Below are 24,122 nucleotides of genomic sequence, written 5' to 3'. Positions count from 1 at the left end.
AGCTATTTTGTAAAGTGGTTTAAGGTGGATTTTTCCTTTAATGTACTCTACTGTTGGACTAACTGTCGGCTAAGTCTGTCTGCAAAAAGTAGCATTAAGATATTTTAGGGTGGATTGCTCCTTTAAGTTGCTGAAAGCTACTGACAGGATATTCTAAGAGCCAGTGAATGAAATGCCCATATTTATGTTGAGGACAGATTAAGTGTGTGACAGAAAAACAAGAAAAAAGATTTTATAATTGATGCATTTTGTTCTTTTACTGCATGAAAACAAGTTTCTAGTGTTTCTTTGTGACCTTTTGAACATTTGACGTCGGAGAAGGCATCCACACACTGAAGAACACACACACACACACACACACACACCCCAGACTTGGTTACACAATTGAACCACATTATCTTGCCATTACAATATGGTTTCCACACATGTCCTGAAAGAGGCTCTGCTGAAAGGGGAGAGAAGGTGACGAGATTAAATGGAAGCTACAAAGGAGGCTTCAGCGTGATTTATGGCCTACAATGTAAGTTTATGAGAGCCAGTATACTATAGTTATCTTTGGCACACACACACACACACACAGAGAGAGAGAGAGAGGGAGAGAAGGGGGATGATTAGAGAAGTGCAGGATGAAAGGAGAAAGAGTTGTAGGCACCCAGAGAGTGAGTCATGGGTACAGAAAAGTAAAATCTGGATGGAGAGAGAGAGAGAGAGAGAGAGAGAGAGAGAGAGAGAGAGATGACCTGTGTATAGTTCCTCCATGCCACATTTAGCTCTGTGATTTTACAACTCTGGGTAACATCACAATCTCAACTCTATTTTTAGCGAGAGCGACAGACATTTAGGCAGTTTGGGAGGAAGGAGTCAGGATGCCAGGGCCCACGGAGGAGAGAGGGCATAGAGAGAAAGAAAGAAAGAAAGAAAGAAAGAAAGAAAGAAAGAAAGAAAGAAAGAAAGAAAATAGGCAAGCTATATGTTCCTGCGAGATAGGGAAAGTGAGGCAGTAAAGCTTTTTGAATTGAAATTAAATGAATTAAAATGAAATGGATTGTACTAAACTGGAGTGGATTAAACTGAATTGAATGGAGAGAGTGTGATATGATGCGTGCGTGTGCGCTTGAGTGAGTGTGTGTGTGTGTGTGTGTGTGTGTGTGTGTGTGTGTGTGTGTGTGAGAGAGAGAGAGAGAGAGAGAGAGAGAGAGAGAGAGAGAGAGAGAGAGAGAGAGAGAGGCTGCGCGGCGGCTCCTCCACAGCCTCCAGCTCAGTTTTGACACCAGCAGTCTGCCGAGCCGCTCCGCCGCCGCGACAAACTCCTCAAGGTAAGAAACAGACCATGCACTCCGACACACACACACACACACACACGCACACACAGTAACAGCGACTTTACAGCACGACAGTATGACTCTCTCCCGGCCGGCAAGGCTGCATATTAATCCGCTTGGGGAGACGCCCGGCGGTGCGTTCACATGCCTGCACGGAGTCCGCACGCCGCCTGCGCCCGAGAAGTTCCTCACCAGCCGCCAACTCAGCAGCAGCTTCTGAAAAGTTGTCCAAGTTGTGCATGTGTGTGTGTGTGTGTGTGTGTGAGCGTGTGTGTGTGTGAGCGTGTGTGCGCGCGCGCGTGCGTAATTTATCCAGCGGCATGCCAAACTGATGCTCCGGCGTTGCAGACGTGGCTGCTCAAATTAATTCATTATGCACCAGGGAACGCGGTTTCCTATTGCAGCGCGTGTATTCTTCACCCGCATGATCCTGAACACGAGCCAATGCAAATACATTGCAAGTACACGTGTTGCCTATTGATGATATGAAATCCATGTTTTCTAATAAGCAGAGTCATAGGCAAGTAAGTTGTATTAGGTAAGGGTCTTGTAAAGGAGTTGGTGGTTGTTATGCTCATGATGATGATGATGATGATGATGATGATCACTTACTTAATCTGACCACAAGGCATTATACAGACAGGTTCATATTTCATGCGTGGCTAGACTTGTGAAGCTGTGCACTTGAAGTCTCCAGCGTGTGGAACTTTTTTTTTTTTTTTTTTTTAATCTTTTCCCCTTTCCCCCCTGGCATGTGGAAGTGCTGTGATTGGCCCACCTAAACAGATGGTTAGGGTTAGGCATGATGAGGTTAGAAGTAGTTAAGTTAGGCATTGGTTAGAAATGCTAAAGCATGGTTGAGATTAGACTGCCAGGTCTTGACAGATGTATCAGCCGGGGAAAAATACCGCCTCTAGTACCCAAAGTGGCTTCTGTAGGAAAAGTGAGCGCTCTACATCCCCCAGCATGAAAAACACCCTCAAATAGACATCAGGCAGTAGTGCTGGGACACTTTATTTTAGCCAGTCTCATACACAGCTAACGCACCAGTCACACTGGAGTTGCATAACCATGTGTGCAGCTGCAATGCACCCGGTGGTTTTGGCTGTACCTATATAGTCATTATATAGTCATTTTGGCCGTGCACACCCCTCACATTCATTTCTGCGTTAAAGATGAGCCAACCTCAAGGCTCTGACCTATACGCTGCGTTCACATCCTAACAGAAACTGTAAACATGGGTTAGGGTTAAAACAAGGAAAAACAAGCGCCTTATTTTGAGTGCAGATGCTGCACTAAGCCAGCTGGTGGCAGTAGAGGGAAGGTCATGGGGTCACCAAAATTGCCAGGTTTTATCCTCTAGCCAATATGAATGTTGTCACCAAATTTCTTGTCGATCCACCCCGTAACTCTGGCGGATCTGCCGCTCTGGACCAAACTGTGAACCGACTGGCTGACATCTTCCTACCAGGGGCAAAAAAAAAAAGAAAACTCTCTCCCAGTGGTAATTACAAGTTAGATTTTCATGATGTCAAATAGCATAAAAAAATAAATAAATGGAGAATTCTCTTGTGGGAATCAAAGTGGTGTCTTCAAAGAAAGCCTTAAGTATTATGGCATGAGTGGAGAAAAGTGAGCAAATCTTTGCATCTTGGTGATATTCGAGAAGTTGCAATCAGACAGTATTTGGGAGTTTTTACATGATAAATGACTACCACGTTCAGATGCAGCCAGTTATTGAGGTGATAATCAATAACCTCTCTGTGGACCGGCTAATCCATCAACAGACTAATCATTTCAGTGCTCGAGTGTGTCAACACTACAGAGCATCCACCGGTTTTTGCAGCCCGAGATAATAAAAATCCAACAATGATCCAGCAAAATCCAAATGTTCATGCCAATACGGTGGAAAAGCCAGTAACATCTGCTGGAGTTAATTTACCTTTGATTCTAAATTTCTCAGTAATAATGATTTTTTTGATTTGCACGATGCAATAAACACACAAACACTTCAAGTTGTAGTAACAAGATGCCGTCCTTGTCCTCTGGCGTTGTAAGTCACCCTGGTTAAGATCATCAACACAATGAAGAAAATGAAAACAGTTGTGGCAAAATATCAGTTTCATGACGCGTTTCCTGTCTTTAAAGCGAGGGGAACCGTGAAATGTGACTGTCGTACGGCCAAATCGTCCCTCTCTGGCTGTGACAATGAAGTGGATTCAGATAACAAACACCGTGATTTGCTTATATTTTCTCGGCACCAGCATGTTAAGCGGAGAACTGTTGCACCAGAGCTCCACTCGTCCTCCTTTCTCACACAGTCACGCTCCATCCATCAACCCAAATACTGTTAACATTCCTCCATCACTGTAAAGACCCAGGGGACGCCCTCTCTCCCTCCCTCGTCTTCCCTTCCTTCCCGTTGTCTTTCTCATCTGTCTCCTTCCTTTCATTAGCTTTTCTTTCCTTTCTCTTATCTGTCTTGCTCTTTTTCTTCTCTCTCTCTCCTTCTCTGTCTCTCTCTCTTTAGAGGATTGCTTTGGTTTCCTGTTATGTGTGTTGGGATTTCAGAAGCTACCGCTGAGAAGAACGGATGACACAAAAGAGGAAAGAAAGACAGAAAGCTTGAAAGAGAGAGGATGAGAGATCGACTGATGTGAGGGAACGATGGGGAGAAATGGGATAAAGCAAAAAAAAAAAAAAAAATAGATGTTTAGTTTGAGGGAGCGATGGATTGAATAGTGAGTTTACTTTCTCGAAATCTGACACTGCAATAACGCAGCAAACACGAGAAACCATGAAGCAGCGAGTCATGACGTCTGAGCTGGGCAGCTCTGCGACTTCAGCGAGGGGTCTGGATGTTTTGCTTGCGTGTCAGTTTTTGTTGGCTGTGAGGCCTCAAAAAAAAAAAAAAAAAAAAAAAGGAAAAGAAAAGAAAAGAAAGAAAAAAAATGTGATCCTCATAGCAGACCCGGGAGTCAGTTCAGGCTGTGCTGTTTGACTGTTTGCTGTGTTTCCAGCTGCTGGTCAGTTTTGTGCTGACTGCTGCGGTTCACTGCCAAGAGCCGGACGGGGCCCCATCTGGCGGCCATGTTGGAGGCCCTCCGCTCTCAGGAGGCAACAGCAGCTGTTTGTGCTCCTTTTTTTTGTGCTTCTTCTTTTTTGTGCTCTTTAACATAAAGAGTTCAGGAACACAATCAACACAAATCGTCCATTCAGCAGATTTGAAAAGATGTGATGGATTCAGGCGATGTTTTTTCAGGTTGATTTATTGTTGTTCTTTCCGACAGCTGTGGTCAACTTCCTGCACACTTTGAAAGATGCTTTACATTTTTCTCATCCCTCCATCCCTTTATCCTTCACCCCATCCCTCCATCTTTCTTCCCTCACTCTTCACCCCACCGTCCCTTCGTCCGTTGACCCTCATCTCCCTTTCCTTGACCTTCATTCACCCATGTCTTTGTCCCTCAACTCTCATCCCTTCATCCCTTGACCCTTATCCTCCACCCTTATCCCTTCATCCCTCGACCCTCATCCCTCACCCTTCATCTCTCTGTCCCTTGACCCCTTGACTGTCATCCCTCCTTCCTCCACGTCTTCGTCTCTCAACTCTCATCCCTTCATCCCTCGACCCTTATCCCTTCATCCCTCGACCCTCATCCCTCACTCTTCATCTCTCTGTCTCTTGACCCCTTGGCTGTCATCCCTCTTTCCTCCACGTCTTCGTCCCTCAACTCTCATCCCTTTGTCCTTCACCCCATCCCTCCATCTTTCATCCCTCATTCTTCACCCCGCCGTCCCTTCGTCCGTTGACCCTCATCTCCCTATTCCTTGACCTTCATTCACCCACGTCTTCGTCCCTCAACTCTCATCCCTTCGTTTCTCAGCCTTCATCCTTCCATCCCTGCGTCTCTCCACTCTCAACCCTCTGTCCCTTCATCCCTCGACTCATCCCTCCATACCTGTACCCTTATCCCTTCATCCCTCGACCATCTTTTCATCCCTCACACCCATCTCTTCATCTTTCACCCCTCGACCCTCATCCCTTCGTCTCTTGACCTTCATTCCTCCATCCCATAATCCCTCGACTCTCATCCCCTCATCCCTCCACCCTTATCCCTTCATCCTCCGACCCTTATCCTCGACCCTCATCCCTCACTCTTCATCTCACCGTCTCTTGACCCCTTGACTGTCATCCCTCCTTCCTCCACGTCTTCGTCCCTCAACTCTCATCCCTTCGTTTCTCAGCCTTCATCCTTCCATCCCTGCGTCTCTCCACTCTCAATCCTCCATCCCTTCATCCCTCGACTCTCATCCCTTCATCCCTCTATCCTTATCCCTTTATCCCTTAAGTCTCATCCCTCCACACGTATCCCTTCATCCCTCAACCATCATCTTTTCATCTCTGACACCCATCTCTTCATCCCTTGTCCCTCATCCCTCTGTACCTTCACTCCTTGACCATCATCTCTCCATCCCTTCTTCCCTCCACTCTCAACCCTGCATCCCTTCATCCCTTGACCTTCATCCCTTCATCCCTCACCGCTATCCCTTCATCTTTCATCCTCTACCCTCATCCAGCTATTGCCTCACCCCTTGCCCCTCATCCCTCCATCACTAGACATTCATTCCTCCATCCCTTCATCCCTCAACTCTCATCCCTTTGTTTCTCACCCTTCATCCTTCCATACCTGCATCTCTCCACTCTCAACCCTCCATCCCTTCATCCCTCAACTCTCATCCCTCCATACCTGTACCCTTATCCCTTCATCCCTCGACCATCATCTTTTCATCCCTCACCCTATCCTCCGTCTTTCATCCCTCAACCCTCATCCCTCACTCTTCATCCCCCTGTACCTTCACTCCTTGACCATCATCTTTCCATCCCTTCTTCCCTCCAGTCTCAACCCTGCATCCCTCCATCCCTTGACTCTCATCAGTTCCCTCACCCTCAATCCTTATCCCTTTATCCCGTGAGTCTCATCCCTCCACACCTATCCCTTCATCCCTCAACCATCATCTTTTCATCTCTGACACCCATCCCTTCATCTTTCATCCCTCGACTCTCATTCCTCCATCTCTTGACCTTCATTCCTCCATCCCATCATCCCTCGACTCTCATCCCTTCATCCCTCGACCCTCATCCCTCACTCTTCATCTCTCTGTCCCTTGACCCCTTGACCGTCATCCCTCCTTCCTCCACGTCTTCGTCCCTCAACTCTCATCACTTCGTTTCTCACCCTTCATCCTTCCATCCCTTCTTCCGTCCACTCTCAACCCTCTGTCCTTTCATCTCTCGACCCTCATCCCTCCATACCTGTACCCTTATCCCTTCATCTCTCAACCCTCATCCTTCATCCCTCAACTTTCATCCCTTCGTTCCCTGACCCTCACCCCCATCACTCCATCTCAACACCACACAATAAACTGTTTTTTTTTTTTTTTTTTTTTAAATCTGGGACCCTGACGGTGGTATCCTAAATAGTGATGAGATTTCACGAGAGCACCGGTGAGAGGCAGCTAGAGAGATTGAGAGAGTCAGGGAGTGAAATGTAGAGACAGGTGGCAGTTTGGTGGGCTCGTAAACATCAGCAGTGAAACCCAAGGCTGCTTCTCTCAGACGGAGGCGACATGTCATCTCAGGTGAGGCTGAATAAGACGCTGCCTGGCCCGGCTGCCTATTTTCCTCTCACTGAAAACTTCACACTGAGAAAGACTTCATTATAGCAAACACGCGTTTAATAGACTTTAAATTGTATTTGCACTGCCTGGCGCTGCTGCACATCTCACATATTAAATTCAACAGCAATATCATAATTATACCCACAGACTCGACTCAAGAGAACAGGGGCTTCAAAAGCAAAATGCAAAATGATAACTTCGACTATTTTCCTAGATGGTGTGATCTTGATTACAGTTTTGTTGACTTGTGCAACAAAACTGCTTTACTGCATATTTTGCATCTTTTTTTGCATCAAGACATTGATTCAACATTGAATTTTGGTCAAATTGGTTATTTTTGGTTTAGGTTGAAATATCAGTGTTGGCTCAGTGTTGAATTACAGGTACCATTTCAAAATTTGAGAAAAATGTTGAATCAACATTGTATAGGTGCTGGTTTTTCAATGTTGAGATGTCAACCCCCACGCCGCCCCCCCCCCCCCCCCCCCCCCCCTATATAACACACAAAAAAGTAAAGTGATTATTTTTGGTTTGAATGGGGCATATTAAAGCATAGAAAAGATGAAAAGAGCTGAAATGGTCCTTTAATAACAACATTGTTTCAATGCAGAATCAATGAAATACATACATGCATATATAGCTGAATCAATGTTGATTCAGTGTGGGAATTGATCGTTGAAAATTCAACGTTGTTTCAATGTTGATCATAACGAGCACTTTCAATGTTATTTTCAACATCTGACATCAACGTTGATTCAATCTTAAGCCATGACTATATTTCAGTGTTGATTCAATGGTTTTTTGCTTTCTGGGAATGATAACATACATACACTGGTAAATAATTATGTAGTCCAAGCTTCCACTTTCATCAGCATTTTGTTAATATGGTAAAAGTAATTTCCATGTCCAAAACAAAACAAAACAAATCGTTTGAAGTTGAAAGTTGAAATATTATGGAAGCACTGGGGTCAAATGATACTTGTTTTACCACACCAGGACTAGCAGTTTAACAGTGTCAGATAAATTGTTAATTACAGAAAAGTATAATAACCTATATAACCTGCCCCAACCTGCCTGTGACTGTTTTAGCTGACCCTGCTGTCTAATTTTAGCATTGCTGTTGTAATTGCTCCTGCCGTTTAACTTCACTTTTGAGATCTATTTGTCCTAGATTTACACTACCATGTGTTTTCTTGTCTCTGTTTTTTAATCTGCTTGTGATTTTAACCTGTAGTGATTAACTGTTTTTACTGATTCTGCTGTTTTACCTGGGCCCTAACATGGCCACGGTTGATGGTTCAACTCCCACTTGGACTGTCTGTACACTGAGCTTACTGTAAAACTTTTTGGATGAGAGCAATAAATGCCATATGTTGTGTGTTATGTTATATAATCACTCTGTCAAACCACACATTTCCGGACTTGCACAAAATTGTTGCTCAGCAGACGAAACACACCTGACTAAATCAAAACACCAGACTCACTCCTGTTTTATTTTGACCAAAGAAAATAGAAGTTAAATGTCTGTTATGTATGTCTTGTGCAGCCTTTTATGTGTCCAAGATTTTGTTTGAGCATGTCAGCATGTTTTTGTTTCATGTAGTCATAAACAGTGTCTTCTGCTGGCCACTGAGCAAGGCACCTGCAGGAGGACATTGCCCCCCTAACCTCAGTTTACCTCTTCCTTCCTTCAAGCCCGAGATGATGATGCAACTTGGAGATTGGTCACAGCTCCCACTGTGTCCAGGTCCCTGCCAGACTCCATTCCTGTAGTGTATCTGTGTGTGTGTGTGTGTGTGTGTGTGTGTGTGTGTGAGAGAGAGAGAGAGAGAGAGAGAGAGAGAGGAAGAGACCGGTACTGCAGCCTGATTTGACTGCTAACTAAAACAGCATGTGTGGCTCAGGATTACAGATGGAGATAAAAAAAACAAAAAAAAAACAGCCAAGGGAACTGTGTGTGTGTGTGTGTGTGTGTGTGTGTGTGTGTGTGTGTGTGTGCGTGTGAGTGTGAGAAAGTGAGAGAGAGTACTTGTGTGGGTGAGTTGACCTTACATGACAATAGAAACAAAACAGAGTTGAAATTGAAAACATGCATGCATGTTTCTGTGTGTGTGTGTGTGTGTGTGTGTGTGAATGTTTTGTGTGTGTGTGTGTGTGTGTGTGAGTGCGTGACAGTGTACAGTGTGTGTCTGTGAGAACATTGTGTTTGAGACAGAGAGCTGGGCAGAGAGAGGGTCTGTGCAGGTGAACAGGATCAGGTCTGCTCTCTGAGAACACCACACATGGTTTTTCTTGCAATTTGAGTCCAGAGTGTGTTTCTGTGCGGATTAGGGCTGGGGAATATGGACCAAATCAAATATCACCATGTGCCAGCCCTTTACTGTACTGTAGCCCTTAAAATCAAAAAATGGGGAAGTTCAGCTGGGGAATTTTGGAAATTTTGTTTTGTCATAAGCAGACATGCCTGCAAACTAATGACATTTTTGACTTTGACTTATTTTGAGTATTTTTTTTTTCTCAGTCCTTCAAGATTGATGGTGGATAAATGAATAGAAATAGGCTCAATGAATAGATGAACACTCCCCAGTCAGCAGCTAAATCAAACTATAACCTTCATTCTTATATGAAAACTATTTCTATAAAAAACTGGTTAACAGAAGGCAGAAGAACCAGCATCACCGTGGAGCTCGCTGGCTGATAGAAAGCCTCTTAAATAGCTACTAAACACATTTTGACTTATTTTTTCCAGTTAAACTTTAATACCATAGGTCAAATATATTTATGCCAGTTATATCATCAAAACCTCCTTGCCTGGATGTCGTCCGTGGGCTCAGACGGAGGCCGAGTTGTGTGGAAATTCAACTGAATTTGTATTAAATCTGGTTGTTTTAACCAGGATTATGCGGCAAGACGTTTTTTCTTCAACTACATTAAGTTCCCGCTTATAGGCCAACATGCAATTTTGCAAATTTCCAGATTATTCCTGTAAATTCCTGTTAATTCCCATATATTCCTACTAATTCCCATGGAAAGTTTCCGACTTTGAAAATTCCCGGAATTTTGCAACCCTACTTATACCATATCACAATATTGTATTACAATATTAGTCTAACTAAGACATGCGCTCGGTGGCAACTCAGCGATTGCGTTCACTTTACAGTTGTCAGCACAGCCTTAACAAAGGACACTGGACATTCATCAACACCTAAAACAGTAAATACAGAAAAAGTTGCTGGTATTTATCATATTGCATCATATTACGTTGCTCGAGTGTATTTTTTTCTGCCCCAGATCCAGTGATTTTTTTTTTCCTTTTTTTTTGCACCCTTCTGCTCACAAAGATAATTGGCAGCGCTTTTTCATTAGTTATTGTACGTGTCTGTAATAATATACAATTTATGTGAGAGTAACAGCTGAAATTTATACACACACACACACACACACATGACACAACAATAACAAAAACAGTTTTTCATGTTAGTATGTATTTCATATTTGGAATTGCAGGAGGCGCAGCACCTTAGCGCCCCTTATGGAGCGTACGCCCCTGGTGGGTTCGCTGTTTGGGCAGAGGTGGCGTCTACCTTCTCCCATAATAATCTGTCACTTCCTCTCTCTCCTCTGTGTCTCCTCAGCTTGTGACAACCATGTTGGGGGTGTGTCTGAGGCTTGCTTTGCTCCTCCCCCTGGCCTGCTGTGTGCCCTCCTCCTCCAAACCTCCTCCCCGAATGTGCAGGCGGTGCTGCGACCACCTTGAGCCACCGGCAGCCTCGACCCAGTACCAGATGCCCGAGGTCCGCACCGTCATCAACATGACCATCCTCAAAGGTAAACGCAGGATTACCTCAGGCCAGCGCTTCATGTCAACAGAGTAGCACCAGAAGCTTTCTCATGTTTCACTACTTCCTGTCCGTTTTCCAGCTCTTCTGTTTCTCATTGGGTTTGCAGCTTTTAAAGCCATTTCTTCTTTGTAGAAGAAGTTTTATGGCAAGTTGGCTTTTTTTAATTTGCTGGTACATTTAGAAAAACTCAAATTCCCCCAGGAGGGCTTTGATTTGCAGCAAATCAGTGTACAACCTGAGATTTCTTTCAGCTTCAGTCTGTGTAACCTGAATCAGATCACCACTGCAAAAACGCAAAATCTTACCAAGATTATTTGTCTTTCAAGTCAAAACTGTCTTATTTCTAGTCAAAATATCTCATTACACTTAAAATAAGACATGATCACCTCAGAAGTAAATTGTTTTTAGACAAATTTCACTTGTTTCAAGTGAAAATTCACTTGAAACAAGTGAAAATTTGCTTGTTTCATTGGCAAAATTTGCCAGTGAAAAAAGTGAAAATTCACTTGAAACAAGTGAAAATTAGCTAGAAACAAGAAACAAATTTTGCCAATGAAACAAGCAAATTTTCACTTGTTTCAAGCAAATTTTCACTTGAAACAAGAGACAATTGTCTAAAAACAAGTTACTTCTGAGGTGATCATGTCTTATTTTAAGTGTAATGAGATATTTTGACTAGTAATAAGACATTTTTGACTTGAAATAAGACAAATAATCTTGGTAAGATTTTGAGTTTTTGCAGTGCAGTAAGCATGTCAGTGACAGTATTTGCTAATTTCTGTTACAGAAAATGTATGTCCACATATGGGCCTGTTTAAACCATGAATTAAAGAGCCCGACTGCTAAGTAAGAATGGGCTTTCATAGTATTTGGAAAAAAATCTGTCAAAGAAAACGCTTATCGGCACATCAGCGTCAACACGTCAGCTTATCGGCGCAATGTGTCGCAGAAAAACGAGCGCTAAGAAAGCACATCTTTCATGTTGTTTGACAAAGCCTGTCAAACACACGTCAACATATCAGCGTTAACAACTTAGCTGGGATACACTGCATGTATGTAGTAGCTGAACGCTAAATGCACTTCAAACAGAGGAGACGTGTAAGAGGAATAAAAGAGAGTGAGGATTTTGAAGATTAAATGTATTAGTTGAACAGGAGGAAGTGGTTTTTGGCGCCCAGATCGCCACGGGAGACGACCCCATGAATTTAGTGCTTCTGTGAAGGAATTTACCATTAAAATCATGCATTACGTTAGCCTTTATATGACCTCAGAGTTAAACTGGTGGTATGTGCAATGGAGCAGACCCTCTACCAGCTTATCTCATTTAGAAGTGGTCAGTTACTTTTCTGGAATTCATGACTAGACCTGTTCATTAGCTAGGTCTGGTTCTGGAAAGTTTTTATTGCTTTATTACCTGATTAACTATGTAAGACATGCAAAGTGTAAAATCTGAAGACCTTAAAAGCTTCCTGTCACCTCTGTCATGTTGACAATCTACCTCCAAGCTTTGGTGTGTTTGATTCTCCTGCTGTCACAGCATTAAAGGCCTGAGGACCATCTGACTGTTCATTTTTGTTGTAGAATTCCACGACACTTCCATATACACTACTCACAAAAAGTTAGGGATATTCGGCTTTCGGGTGAAATTTCGGGATGAACCTAAAATGCATTATAACCTTTACAGGTGAACTTAATGTGACCTTCTGTAAACTTCTGAATGCACATGTCCAACTGTTCAATGTTTCAGTACTTTCTGCACAAGTTGCTGTTCTCTAACAAGGAGCTTAACGGCAAAATTCACATCAGGTGTTTGATGCTCCAGCTCATCGAGGTCGTATCATTAGGGAACGGCTGCTGGAGACTGGGGTACCTCAAATGGAGTGGCCTGCACTTTCTCCAGACCTGAATCCCATAGAAAACCTATGGGATCAGCTGAGTCGCCGTGTAGAGGCTTGGAGCTCTGTACCCCAGAACCTCAATGTCCTGAGGGCCACCCTTCAAGAAGAGTGGGATGCCATGCCTCAGCAGACAATAAGTCGACTTGTGAACAGCATGAGACGTCGTTGTCAAGCTGTAATTGATGCTCAAGGGCGCATGACAAGTTATTGACACTGACATTTTTTGTTGTGGTATACCCACCACTGTTGTTGGCTTTTGTTTCAAGAAATTGTTTGAGATGAGGAAATCACCAGTGTATGCTTCTACTTAAATGCCCTACTTTCATGATATAATATCACTGTAGCGTGAACATTTTATATTTTCCATAAATTTCACCCAAAAGCCAAATATCCCTAACTTTTTGTGAGTAGTGTAAGAAGGAAATTCCTCCGGATCCTAGACACTGGTGGTGGTGGTGAGGAGGAATGGAGGTTCAGTGTTGGTTCATCTCTGAGTACTTTAAAGTTTGACAGTTTACAGATGATTGGCTGATGGCGAGGATGACAGGTAGTGACTGACTGAAGACAGATACGAGCTGGTAGAGCTTAGAAAATAGCAGGAATCTGTGCTTGTGACTTAGAAGGCACTGATCGCCAAGTTTCATTTGTCTGTCAGTTCATTTGACATCTATCTGTTCTCGCACACTTTTGATTTATCTGTAACTTCAAATTCTAAATGGTCTCTGTTACCATCGTTAAAAAAAAAAAAAAAATTACACTATTCCACAGAAAGAAATTAAACCAGACACTTAGAGCTTAGTCAGCACAAGCTAAAATTAAATGATAATAATAGGAAGAAGAAAAAAAAAGACTCCCAAAGCAATTCCCTTGTTAAGCATGCCTAAAAATTCAACATGAACTCTCCACTCTCCTCAGCAGAAGAGAGAAAGGAAGAGAGAGGGGAAAATGTGACAGGACGAGAAGATTGAAAACACACGGATTTGCTTATGTCCAAGAAACATATAATCAGAGCCGGAGAAGGCTTTGCGAGAACATGTGTATCCAATATCAGAGGCTCCGCGGGCCAACTGGGCCAGAGCAGTCCAAACGATGTGTCATCACTGTGTTGTTTTATCTGCTGGTCCTTTGATAACTGGACGTTCCAAGTGTGTTCTGACCCGAGGTCAAATCCAAAACCTCCTTATCCCAGAAACAGAAAAATGCTGCAGTAGTCTCTAACTCCAGTTTCTAATACTAAACACACACAGGCCAGGCATGAGTACATGCAACATAATGGTTTGACTGGTAGGGGATATTGATATTTTTGCATTGTAGCTAACACTAGTTGATATTTTCCTGCAATAACTAGTCAGGTTTCCATCCAATTACAGTGGTCCCTCGTTTATCGCGGGAGTTACGTTCTAAAAATAACCCGCAATAGGCGAAATCCGCAAAGTAGTCAGCTTTATTTTTTACAATTATTATAGATGTTTTAAGGCTGTAAAACCCCTCACTACACACTTTATCACTTTATCACTTTTCTCTCGTGTTTAAACACTCTCAAAGTTCAAACCTTCGTCGAAAAATAAGTCTAGTAAAAAAAAAAGCATGCAAAATTGCACTAAAAAAAAATCCGCAAAACTGCGAGGCCACGAAAGGTGAACTGCGTTATAGCGAGGGACAACTGTATATCAAAATTTTTGAGCGGATTTTGTCAAAATGTGCAAAAGAAAATGCGAATTTATGCCTGTTTCCATTAGTTTTGTTTTGCGATTATGCAACATGCGCTGTAATGGTTTGACTGGTAGGGGATATGGATATTTTTTGCATTGTAGCTAACACTAGTTGATATTTTCCTGCAATAACTGGCCATTTTCATGACCGTGAAGAACAGGTTTCAGGTTTTGACCAAGTGTTTTATTCATCATTTAGACGATCTTGGCACCCCCACCGCTTTCCACTGAACCTCAAAGTATTGAAAATCATATACGTGTAGCAGCTTTTTGAGACATCGTGACCCACCTCTGGAATACATTAAGCCTTTAACCGCTTGAACTCTGATTTCCACATAAATCAGTTCAAAGTCGGAAAAAAAAAACGTTTTTTTTTCCTTCATATTGCATGATAAAGTCACATACATGTGCTGTTTCTGAGGTTACATCACATTCATTCCAAATGCAATGTTCCAACCCAAGATGCCCTCGTCTTATAGCTGCACCGATACATCAAACTGAACATAACTCGATGTCTTGTGCATCATTTTACACACATTTCCCTGTAATTCAGCAGGACATGGACATCTTTGGATCTCCAGCATTTTAAGCAGCATCAGGGTTGAACAGGGATCAATAATACAATATAATAAGACAATAATACTAACTGCACATAGAAATACATCAAATGTTTCATGTTGTCCTGTATTTTGACCCGACTTAATCACATTGATCAGATAGCCGCTCCTCCTCCCTCTCAGCTACATTGCGTTCCTCCCCTCACAGTACATTAGAGTTTTCAGACTAGTGAGGAAGAGAGGAACTGAAACTGTGTGTGTACCTATGTAGAGTAATAAATTAAATACAGAATTCATTTCCAAAAGACAATACATTAAACACAGGGCGGACAACACGATGGGCCGTGAGCCGATATTTAATTAAAGCTATTAGACTGATGAATCAGCCTAACCTGACTGTTACATATATACACACACTTAGATATATTTGCACATCTGCACTGTACACACCTCAGCCAAGATCATTTCCATTTGTTGTTGTTCAGTCACTTGGCAACAGAGGACAGCGTTGAGACAGAGATTACACCCCTTGAGTGCCTTGCTTAATGGCACCTCAGCAGCAGGGATTGTTGTTTCCCCATCCAGATGTTCCCAGCTGGTGCAGGGACTTGAACCTGCAGCCTTGTGCCCACTTCTCTGTCTTCAAGGCTGCTGTTGCCCCCAAGATACAACCACAAAAAAACCTGCACTCTGTTTTGTTCTCCATCTCTCTCAGTTTTTTCGCTTCCACACACACTCGGGCGTGTACACACACACACACACATACACACACACCTTTCAAGGCAATTGGTCTGGAAAAAATAGGACATAAGAGATCCATTTTTGTAAAGCTGTCAGCCCCCGAGGCCGAGGAGTTGTGTTTTTTTTTTTTTTTTTTGTATTTTTGCTCTTAGGTACAAATGAGGCTCTCAGACTCGGTGCAGTTTTACTGAATTGCAGCTGTGAAGTGAAGGAGGCCTCACCAAGGCCTCTCACCTGGCACTGAACCTGCTTATGTGGCAGAAAACACACACACACACACACACACACACACCTATGCATGCACAAACACACACAAACACGCACATGCACAATCACAGGCACATACTCAACCACACACTCCCCTCAAAGCAACACTCATCCTGTCCATGTACACATACACACACACATACACATAGAGGAGTGTGTGTGTTGCGGTGACTCACTCATAACTTACTGGAAAACAATAACCCAATTTGTGTGTGTGTGTGTGTGTGTGTGTGTGTGTGTGTGTGCGTGTGTGTGTGTGTGTGTGTGTGTGTGTGTGTGTGGCTGTGTTTGGTCTCAGAGCTGCACTGAGTGGTTTCTAACAATGTAACCTTCAATCAGCTGCAGCTCCCTGCAGTCCGTCTCGGGCTGAGTGATTTCTGAAACCAGAAACCGGCTCGCCGCTCGGCTTCACTTCTGAAATGACAAAGACGAGTCGAGCACAGCGACGAATTCTGCAGCTACACATTCTGAAAGCTCTCTATGCATCCTGCGGGTTAACCCCGTGAACTCTAATTCTCCCTTCAATTTCCCTTGTAGCTTCAAAGTGAGAAAAAAAAAAAATATTTTCCATATTGTAGGACAGGCTCACATACTCTGTGTCTGCTGGTTGTGATGCATCATTGAAGCTACATGACGTTTGTATTGAGTGAAATATTCGAAGCCAAGACCCGTTTTTTTTTTTTTTTTTGTGGCTGCACTGTTGCGGCAAATAGAAAATATTTAAATGTCTTGTGCTTCATTTTTATACACATTTCCCTGGAATTCAGCGGGACATATTTGGTCTCTTTGGAAACCACGGGATTTCCAGAATTTAAAATAAAACATCTGTGGGTTTGAACAAAACTGGGCTGATTTTAAACTGCATTTTGTACAAACTTCAAATATTCTAGATGAGCATTACTTAAGGATGTTCAAGGATACAAAATGTGAAATCTCATCTCAAACTGTCATTAAACACACATAAACACATTTTTTTTAAGGTGACACATGGCAGTGGGTTTAACTTTAAGTGTTAGTAGAACTGAGGTGCTGCTTAATAGACTAAACATGTGTGAAGTCGGGGTTTGAACTGTGTCAGCGCAGCACACAGACGGTTTATGTTTTGCTCCACCGGGAGCTGACCTCAGCCGTCGCCTCCTCCTCCTCCTCCTCTGTCCTCTCTCCTTCCTGCTTCCTCCTCCCCCACAAAACGAGCCCAGGTTTTAACTCGGAGCGTGTCATAATATCTGACGTGAGCCTGTTCTGCTCCCCGGACTGACGAAGCATGTAGTCGCTCTAACCTGACTCGTCCCTATTAGTGTCCAACATTCACTCAGAGTTTCATAGGTTAATAGGAAGCATATGGGTTATATACAGAAACCATGTAGAAATCCCTCTTTTCTGTCTTGGTTTCTGCACTGGCATTGGAGCTATTGCTTGAAGAAATCAAGTATTAATCTCTTTTAGCTGAAGATACAAAGCATACAGTAGTTTTAGGAAAAGGTGATTCAAGAAAAGATTAATGGAGGATGAATGCATGGATGTAAAAAAAAAAACAAAAAACAAAAAAAACAGTTGCATTGGCAATACCCAGATAGCAGAAGACATTGATTCAACATTGAATTTTGGTCAAATTGGTTATTTTTGGTTAAGGTGGAAAAATCAATGTAGACTCAATGTTGAATTACAGATAGCATTTCAACATTTGAGAAAAATGTTGTTGAATCAACATTGTATAGATGCTGGTTTTTCAATGTTGAGATGTCAACATTAAATTGACATTGTTTCAATGTATGGTGGGGTGATGACCCCCCCCCCCACACACACACCCCACCCCCCCCACCCCTTTGTAACACACAAAAAAGTAAAGTGATTGTTTTTGTCTTGAATGAGGCATATTAAAACATACAAAGGATGAAAAGTGCTGAAATGGTCCTTTAATAACAACATTGTTTCAATGTAGAATCAATGAAATTTCAATGCATATATATATATAGTTGAATCAATGTTGATTCATTGTCGGGACTGATTCAAATTCAAATTCAACGTTGTTTCAATGTTGATCATAACGAGCACTTTCAATGTTATTTTCAACGTCTGACATCAACATTGATTCAGTCTTAAGCCATGACTATATTTCAATGTTGATTCAATGGTTTTTTGCTTTCTGGGATATATTCCTTACATTTCCAGGATCATTTTGTTGTTCGGGGATAGATATTCTCTTCCAGTCGATATCTGACAAGCTGATGTGAATTCATATTGGGATTTTTCCAGTGTAGTTACAATGAAGTTGAGAATGCCAGAGATAAACGTCAGATTTTGGCCTCCGTCTCTCACAATAACAGAGCAAGAGCTGCTTTCTGGAGCTGCCTTTATGCTCCAATTTCAACAATCAAACAGGGAAAAATTCATCCACTTCAGCCTTAATAGACCAGAACCCGGTGTAACCACAAGACATGTTACGCTTCGAGTCCGGGGTGTGATTGCATTCTGGGGAAAATGGGAACACCAGAAAAAGTACATCTCAACAGTTCTTCAGAAAATGAGATCCCAGAATGCAGTGAACATCAGTTTAATACTATCTCAGGATGTTTTTCTTTTAAGGTGGACTTCTGCGGCCGCCACTGTGGATTCCTGAAGCAAAGCAGGATTTGATTAATTTTATTTTATGAAAATATTGGCCTTTCTTAACCTCTCGGTGATTGAAACCAAATTTAACCCAACAGCGGAGTGGACCTTCAATTTCTTTTTCACTTATGTTATTTACAGTGAGTGAGGACAAGAGAGGGCCATCAGGAGTGGACTGGGAGCCATCATTTTATTGGAGGATCAAGGATCTTTCCCATAAATGGCTGCCAGGTGCAGTGGCGCTGCTAAGCCGATGTTTAGGGAAACCAACGTTCGGGGCTTTGTGTGTTCACTGGCCGCAGTCGGGGCAGATCAGTGTCCATTTTGGATCTGCTTGGCAGGATTAATCGCGATCGCTGGTGTTTACCCTGGGTCTTGGGGAAACGAAGCCCCTCCTCGGGGTCAGTCACAGTGCCCGGCAGAGAGAGAGAGAGAGAGAGAGAGAGAGAGAGAGAGAGAGGACGGCGCTGCAGCTTTTTCCAGTGTGGATTACCCAGAGCAGAGGTGTTTAACTCTGATCGCCGGGGCCCACAGGATGAGAGGGATTACGCTTCTTAGAGCCGCTCAGTCGACCACCTGGGCCAAACTCGGCGTATTAGGCCCCGCTTAGAGGGATCCGTGCAGATGAAACCACATCCTGATGTAGCGGGGCCAGATTTTACGAAACTGATTCTATATGGATATCTTTATGCCACATGGGCCTCACAGATAAACTCACCACATGGTCACATATCAGCCTCGTCTGCAGAGTTTGAAATCCTGCAGCTGAAGTTAAAATATGAAAAACTAAAATTAGCTAAACTAAAATTTCCCAGATTTTCATTTAACAGTGATGACGTTTTTGAGTTTTTCTTTCCTTAAGCTTGTGTACGCCTTTACAGCAACATCCTGCTTTCAAATTCCTACAGTCGTGCTTTTTTGAGCAGATTCAGAGTACCTGGGTTCCACGGCAAAGATGTTTTTTTGCAAATTGCCGCTCTCCGAATGCCACTTAGGGACGAGTGGTGAAGCGAGGATAATGAACGCAGCTTAAAGAGAGCATATCAGTCGTTTTCAGAGCTTTTTTGGCCGCCGCAATCCTCCGAGCAAGACATCATTATCTTTCTTTACCTCTTAAGTTTAAAGCACTTTTAACTGAACGGGTTAGTGATGAAGACATGCCCAGAGGACAGTGGATATTTCCGTAGTTAAAAACAAGAGGAAAAACACAGTGCCGGCTTGTTGCAGCTGCAAAACGTAACAGGATACAAATGAGAGCAAATGAAAGTTATACGAAACACATGCATGCAAGAGTTTCGAAACTACATGTGAATTTGCACATATGAATGAAAAGCATGGAAAAATTAGTACACCTACACTTCCTGCGCACATATGCGTCCCTGCGTGCTGATCTGGGGGTAAATTATGTGAATGACATTGTTGGGAATCGACTTATTTTTCCAGTGAACATGGTTTGAGTTAAATCGAAACACACTCCTCATCTATGCGCTGAGGCCATGCCAGGAGATAGAGGAGGGAAGGTCAATTAATAGCATCTGCATCGAGATGTACAGATGTTTTTTCTTAGCTGTGGCTGCTCTTGTGTTTCGCGTGTGTTTTAAAGCGGCAGTGTGTAGGATCCTCACTGCCCCGTAGCACAAACATGACTAGATAATTCTGTGCCTGCAAGGGGCTGATAGGATTACAGATCAATACCAGTGACTCAGCCGTCTCTTCGCCAGGTGCTGAGATCTCTGGCTTTCAAACAATATTTTTCAGCGCTCACTTTCTGACTTTGAACAAAACCTCCGCCAAACCCATCAAAACAGCCCCTGTCCTAGAAACATGTACAGGCAAAGATCACCTCTGTTTATGTTGTTGTAGTTCCTACTGGTGGCCAATAGGGGTCGATAAAAGGTCATACTCTGGCTTCCTTAATGCCCCTTTAATTGCTTGAGTGTTGTTTGGCTCACTGGAGGCAAATTTCCACCTCAGTTGCTCACAAGAAGAGACGCTTAGAGTGCCGTCGATTTAATCGACAGCAAATTGCTTCCCTGTGTGAAACATCATTTATTTTATGGATTGAAAAGATTTAAAGACCCATCGTGTGTTAGAAAATAAAGTACAAAGGTGAGGGTACGCTGCTTATATTTCAGCCTGTACCACTCACATAGGTGTCACCCCACAGTGTTTGCCAGTAAGAAATATGTTTTTTTCAACTTTTTGTGGGTATACACTGTATGAAGTTTGACCTAAGGGGAATCTGATCAGCTATGCAGTTGTGAAGGTGTGAAAATAAGATAGATAGATAGATAGATAGATAGATAGATAGATAGATAGATATACTTTATTGATCCCAACCAGGGAAATTCTGGTGTTCCAGCAGCAACAGTAGAAACATATAATAAAGTTAAATAAAATAGAATAAAAGCTAAATATATACAATAAAGACTATAAAGGCTAAAAACTAAAAATATACAATAAGGGCTAACCTAAGAAAAGAGATATGAGATGTGAAATATACATATGGTAATGAATTTAAAATGAAATATACAGATGGAGCTGAAGTATATACATGATTGTATAGATAAGGAGAGTTAGCATGAAACCACAAAACCAAGAACCAAGTGGCAGAACCCGACGCCCGGTACTGGGATTCAGGAACTAACCGACTTGATTCGGCCTCTTAAGGAATCACCACTTCCCTCCAGTCTGAAAAAACAGTGTGAATGTATATTAACCTAGGATGTAATATACAGATAATAAATAATAAAGAAACAGTTAAGGTGCTGAGTAGTGTAGTGTTAAGAAAAGAACTATACAGCAGACAGTTGCAAGTCTCTGTCTGACAGATGTGATTTGTTGTATAGTGCGATGGCTTGTGGCAGGAATGATTTCCTGTATCTGTCCCTTCGACAGCGAGACAGCAAGCAAGAGCAGTAATCTTGAAATGGTGACACGAATGAACTCACTTTTGTTTCTTCCTGTGTCCTCAGGTGATAAAGGAGACCGTGGGGACAAAGGTACGCCTGGCAAGCCAGGTCTGGAAGGCCCCCCCGGTCACCGAGGACCCCTGGGCCCCAAAGGCAGCAAGGGCCAGGCGGGCGCCCCGGGGGACCCCTGCAAGATCCCGCACTCCTCCTTCTCGGTGGGACGCCGCAAATCCCTGCACAGCGTGGACTACTACCAGGCGCTGGTTTTCGACACGGTGTTCGTCAACCTGCACGAGCACTTCAACATGTTCAAGGGCAAGTTCTACTGCTACGTGCCGGGCGTCTACTTCTTCAACGTCAACATACACACCTGGAACTTCAAGGAGACCTACCTGCACCTGATGCACAACAACAAGGAGCAGGTGATCCTGTACGCCCAGCCGAGCGAGAGGTCCATCATGCAGAGCCAGAGCGTCATGCTGAACCTGGATCTCAACGACGAGGTCTGGGTGCGGCTCTACAAGAGGGAGAGGGAGAACGCCGTTTACAGCGATGACGTGGATGTTTACATCACCTTCAACGGATACCTGGTGGCCCCCAGCGTCCAGTGAGAGCAGGACGGAGGCGAGACGGGAGGATCTCCGGGTCGGATTATTTGGTTCTTTTGCTGTGGAGATCGGATGCGCCGACAACGGAGGGGAAAATGGGGGACACTGAAAGTTTGGTGCTAAATAAACATTCCTTTTAGCGAAGACAGAGGAGACTTAAAAAATAGTTTTCTTCAATGAGGACTGCTCAACCTGAAAATGTCAAATCAAAAGGGACTAATCCAAAAGAAAAACATATAGCCGCACAACCTAGATTGAGGAAAATCCATTAAATTACTTCCTTTGCACTGTAGTTTGACCTCAGTGCAAAGAAAGTAAATCATTCTCTCCCACGTGTGCTACTCTTTTCACCTCAAGTATTATATTTTTTTCAGGGACTTTGTGCAAAAACAAAAGCCATATCACTTATCAGGAATCATAAGGCTGTGCAATAAATTCTCGATTTTTGTCTTAAAGGTGCTTAGAAGAGAAAGAATGCAGTTTCTGCCAGGTTAAATAGATGGCTGTCATATCCTTCAGAAACCCTGAGTGCCTTTTAGCAGAGCATTTGCTTAAAAGATACTACATCCAGACATGTCAAAATGAAAACATATGGTGCTTTATTATCAGATGCAATCCTGCATTATTGTATGTTGATGATTGAGTGTCGTGTCTTCTTACAGAGACTTCAAACTGCAGAGCAGTTGGATTTATGTAAATAGCTGTACAGGAGTCGTCTTGCTACCTGTGCATTGGGGGCTGGACTGTGTATGTGTGTGTGTGTGTGTTTTCATCATTCGTCTTTTCTTCTTTATAGTGTTTGTAGTCAAGGTTTTCTTTGCGTTGTACCAGTGACAATCAAACAGACACTTGGTTACAAAATTAAACCTTTCACATTTTCACATGAAAGCAGAGTTCAAGAGTTCAGAGTTCACTTTCTAGCCATGAAACGCACGCATGCATCATCACCACATTTCCCCAAGAAAATGGTCTTTTCCCCACAATTTTAATTCTCTACAAATTACACCAGCCCGCTTAAAACTTGGCTCAGAGTTAATCCACCCAGTCCTTTGGGGAAAATGGTATTTCAGATTTACCCTCAAATTTTGGCTGACTCAGAAACAAACAAACAAAGTAGAAAAATAATAATAAAAAAAAAAACATCTCAAACTCTCAGCCACAGCGGATGGGTCTGCAGTATGCCAGCGCCATCTGTTTGGCCATATCTCTCCTATTAGCTGTAATGCTGTCCTCGGGGAGGCTTTGCTAGAGGAAAAGCAGACTGCGGCGTTGTAAATACTTTAAGCCTTGAGTGGAGATCTGAATAACTCTACCGGGAAACAAAGTGGGACATCTGAATAGTTTCCTGGATTGTCAGCCAAAATAAAAGTAGCGAAGGCTGTTCCTTTATGCACAGCAGACGAACTGTTAGTTTAGTTTTAGATGAGTTTAGTTCACTTTGGGTTAGTTAAGTTCACTCCACTGCACGGTCTAGTTTGACCTAGTTTAGTTTAGTTTAATGTAGTCCGGTTTAGTCTAATTTAATCTGCTTAGTTTTACTGTTTAGTGGTTTTGTTAAGCCGGGTTATGCTGATTTGCATACAGTGTAGTTTAATGCAATTTAGCTTAATTTTGTTTAATTGGGTTGCCTCTTCTCTAATTTCACAACATAGAAACAAGGTGAGACATCAGACCAAAGCACAAAAGACCAAACAAAAATAAATTAATGAAAAAACTGAGCAGGTAACATAAAAATGACCAGCAAAATGACTAAATGAGTGGCAAACAGAACAACAAAATGCATAACGGACCAGAAACCAAACACACTGAGATTTCCCTGATGAAGAAAATGAACTACGGGAAATGAGAGAGTGTGTTCAAACTCTGTAAACTGTATCGCGCCCACCATGTTGCCCATTAAATAATACTGCAAGGCCACGGAGGCGTTTAATACCTTCACAGACAGTGGCAACCATCAGCCGGCTGAACTTC

General features: G+C 42.8%; 1 protein-coding gene across 1 annotated transcript; it reads left to right on the top strand.

Annotated features, from left to right (window-relative positions):
* The first annotated feature begins 1,248 nt into the window (after positions 1-1,248).
* On the top strand, positions 1,249-22,874 carry c1qtnf6b (C1q and TNF related 6b). Its single transcript, XM_030058351.1, has 3 exons — positions 1,249-1,316; positions 10,640-10,832; positions 21,607-22,874. Exons 2-3 carry the CDS (start codon positions 10,652-10,654, stop codon positions 22,152-22,154), a joined length of 729 nt encoding a protein of 242 aa, XP_029914211.1. The 5' UTR covers positions 1,249-1,316; positions 10,640-10,651; the 3' UTR covers positions 22,155-22,874.
* Positions 22,875-24,122: the final 1,248 nt, after the last annotated feature.

Source organism: Myripristis murdjan, chromosome 1 (assembly GCF_902150065.1).
Source record: "Myripristis murdjan chromosome 1, fMyrMur1.1, whole genome shotgun sequence".
NCBI lineage: Eukaryota > Metazoa > Chordata > Actinopteri > Holocentriformes > Holocentridae > Myripristis > Myripristis murdjan.
Note: the sequence above shows the minus strand (reverse complement) of the source record. Positions and strands in the feature narration are given on the sequence as shown.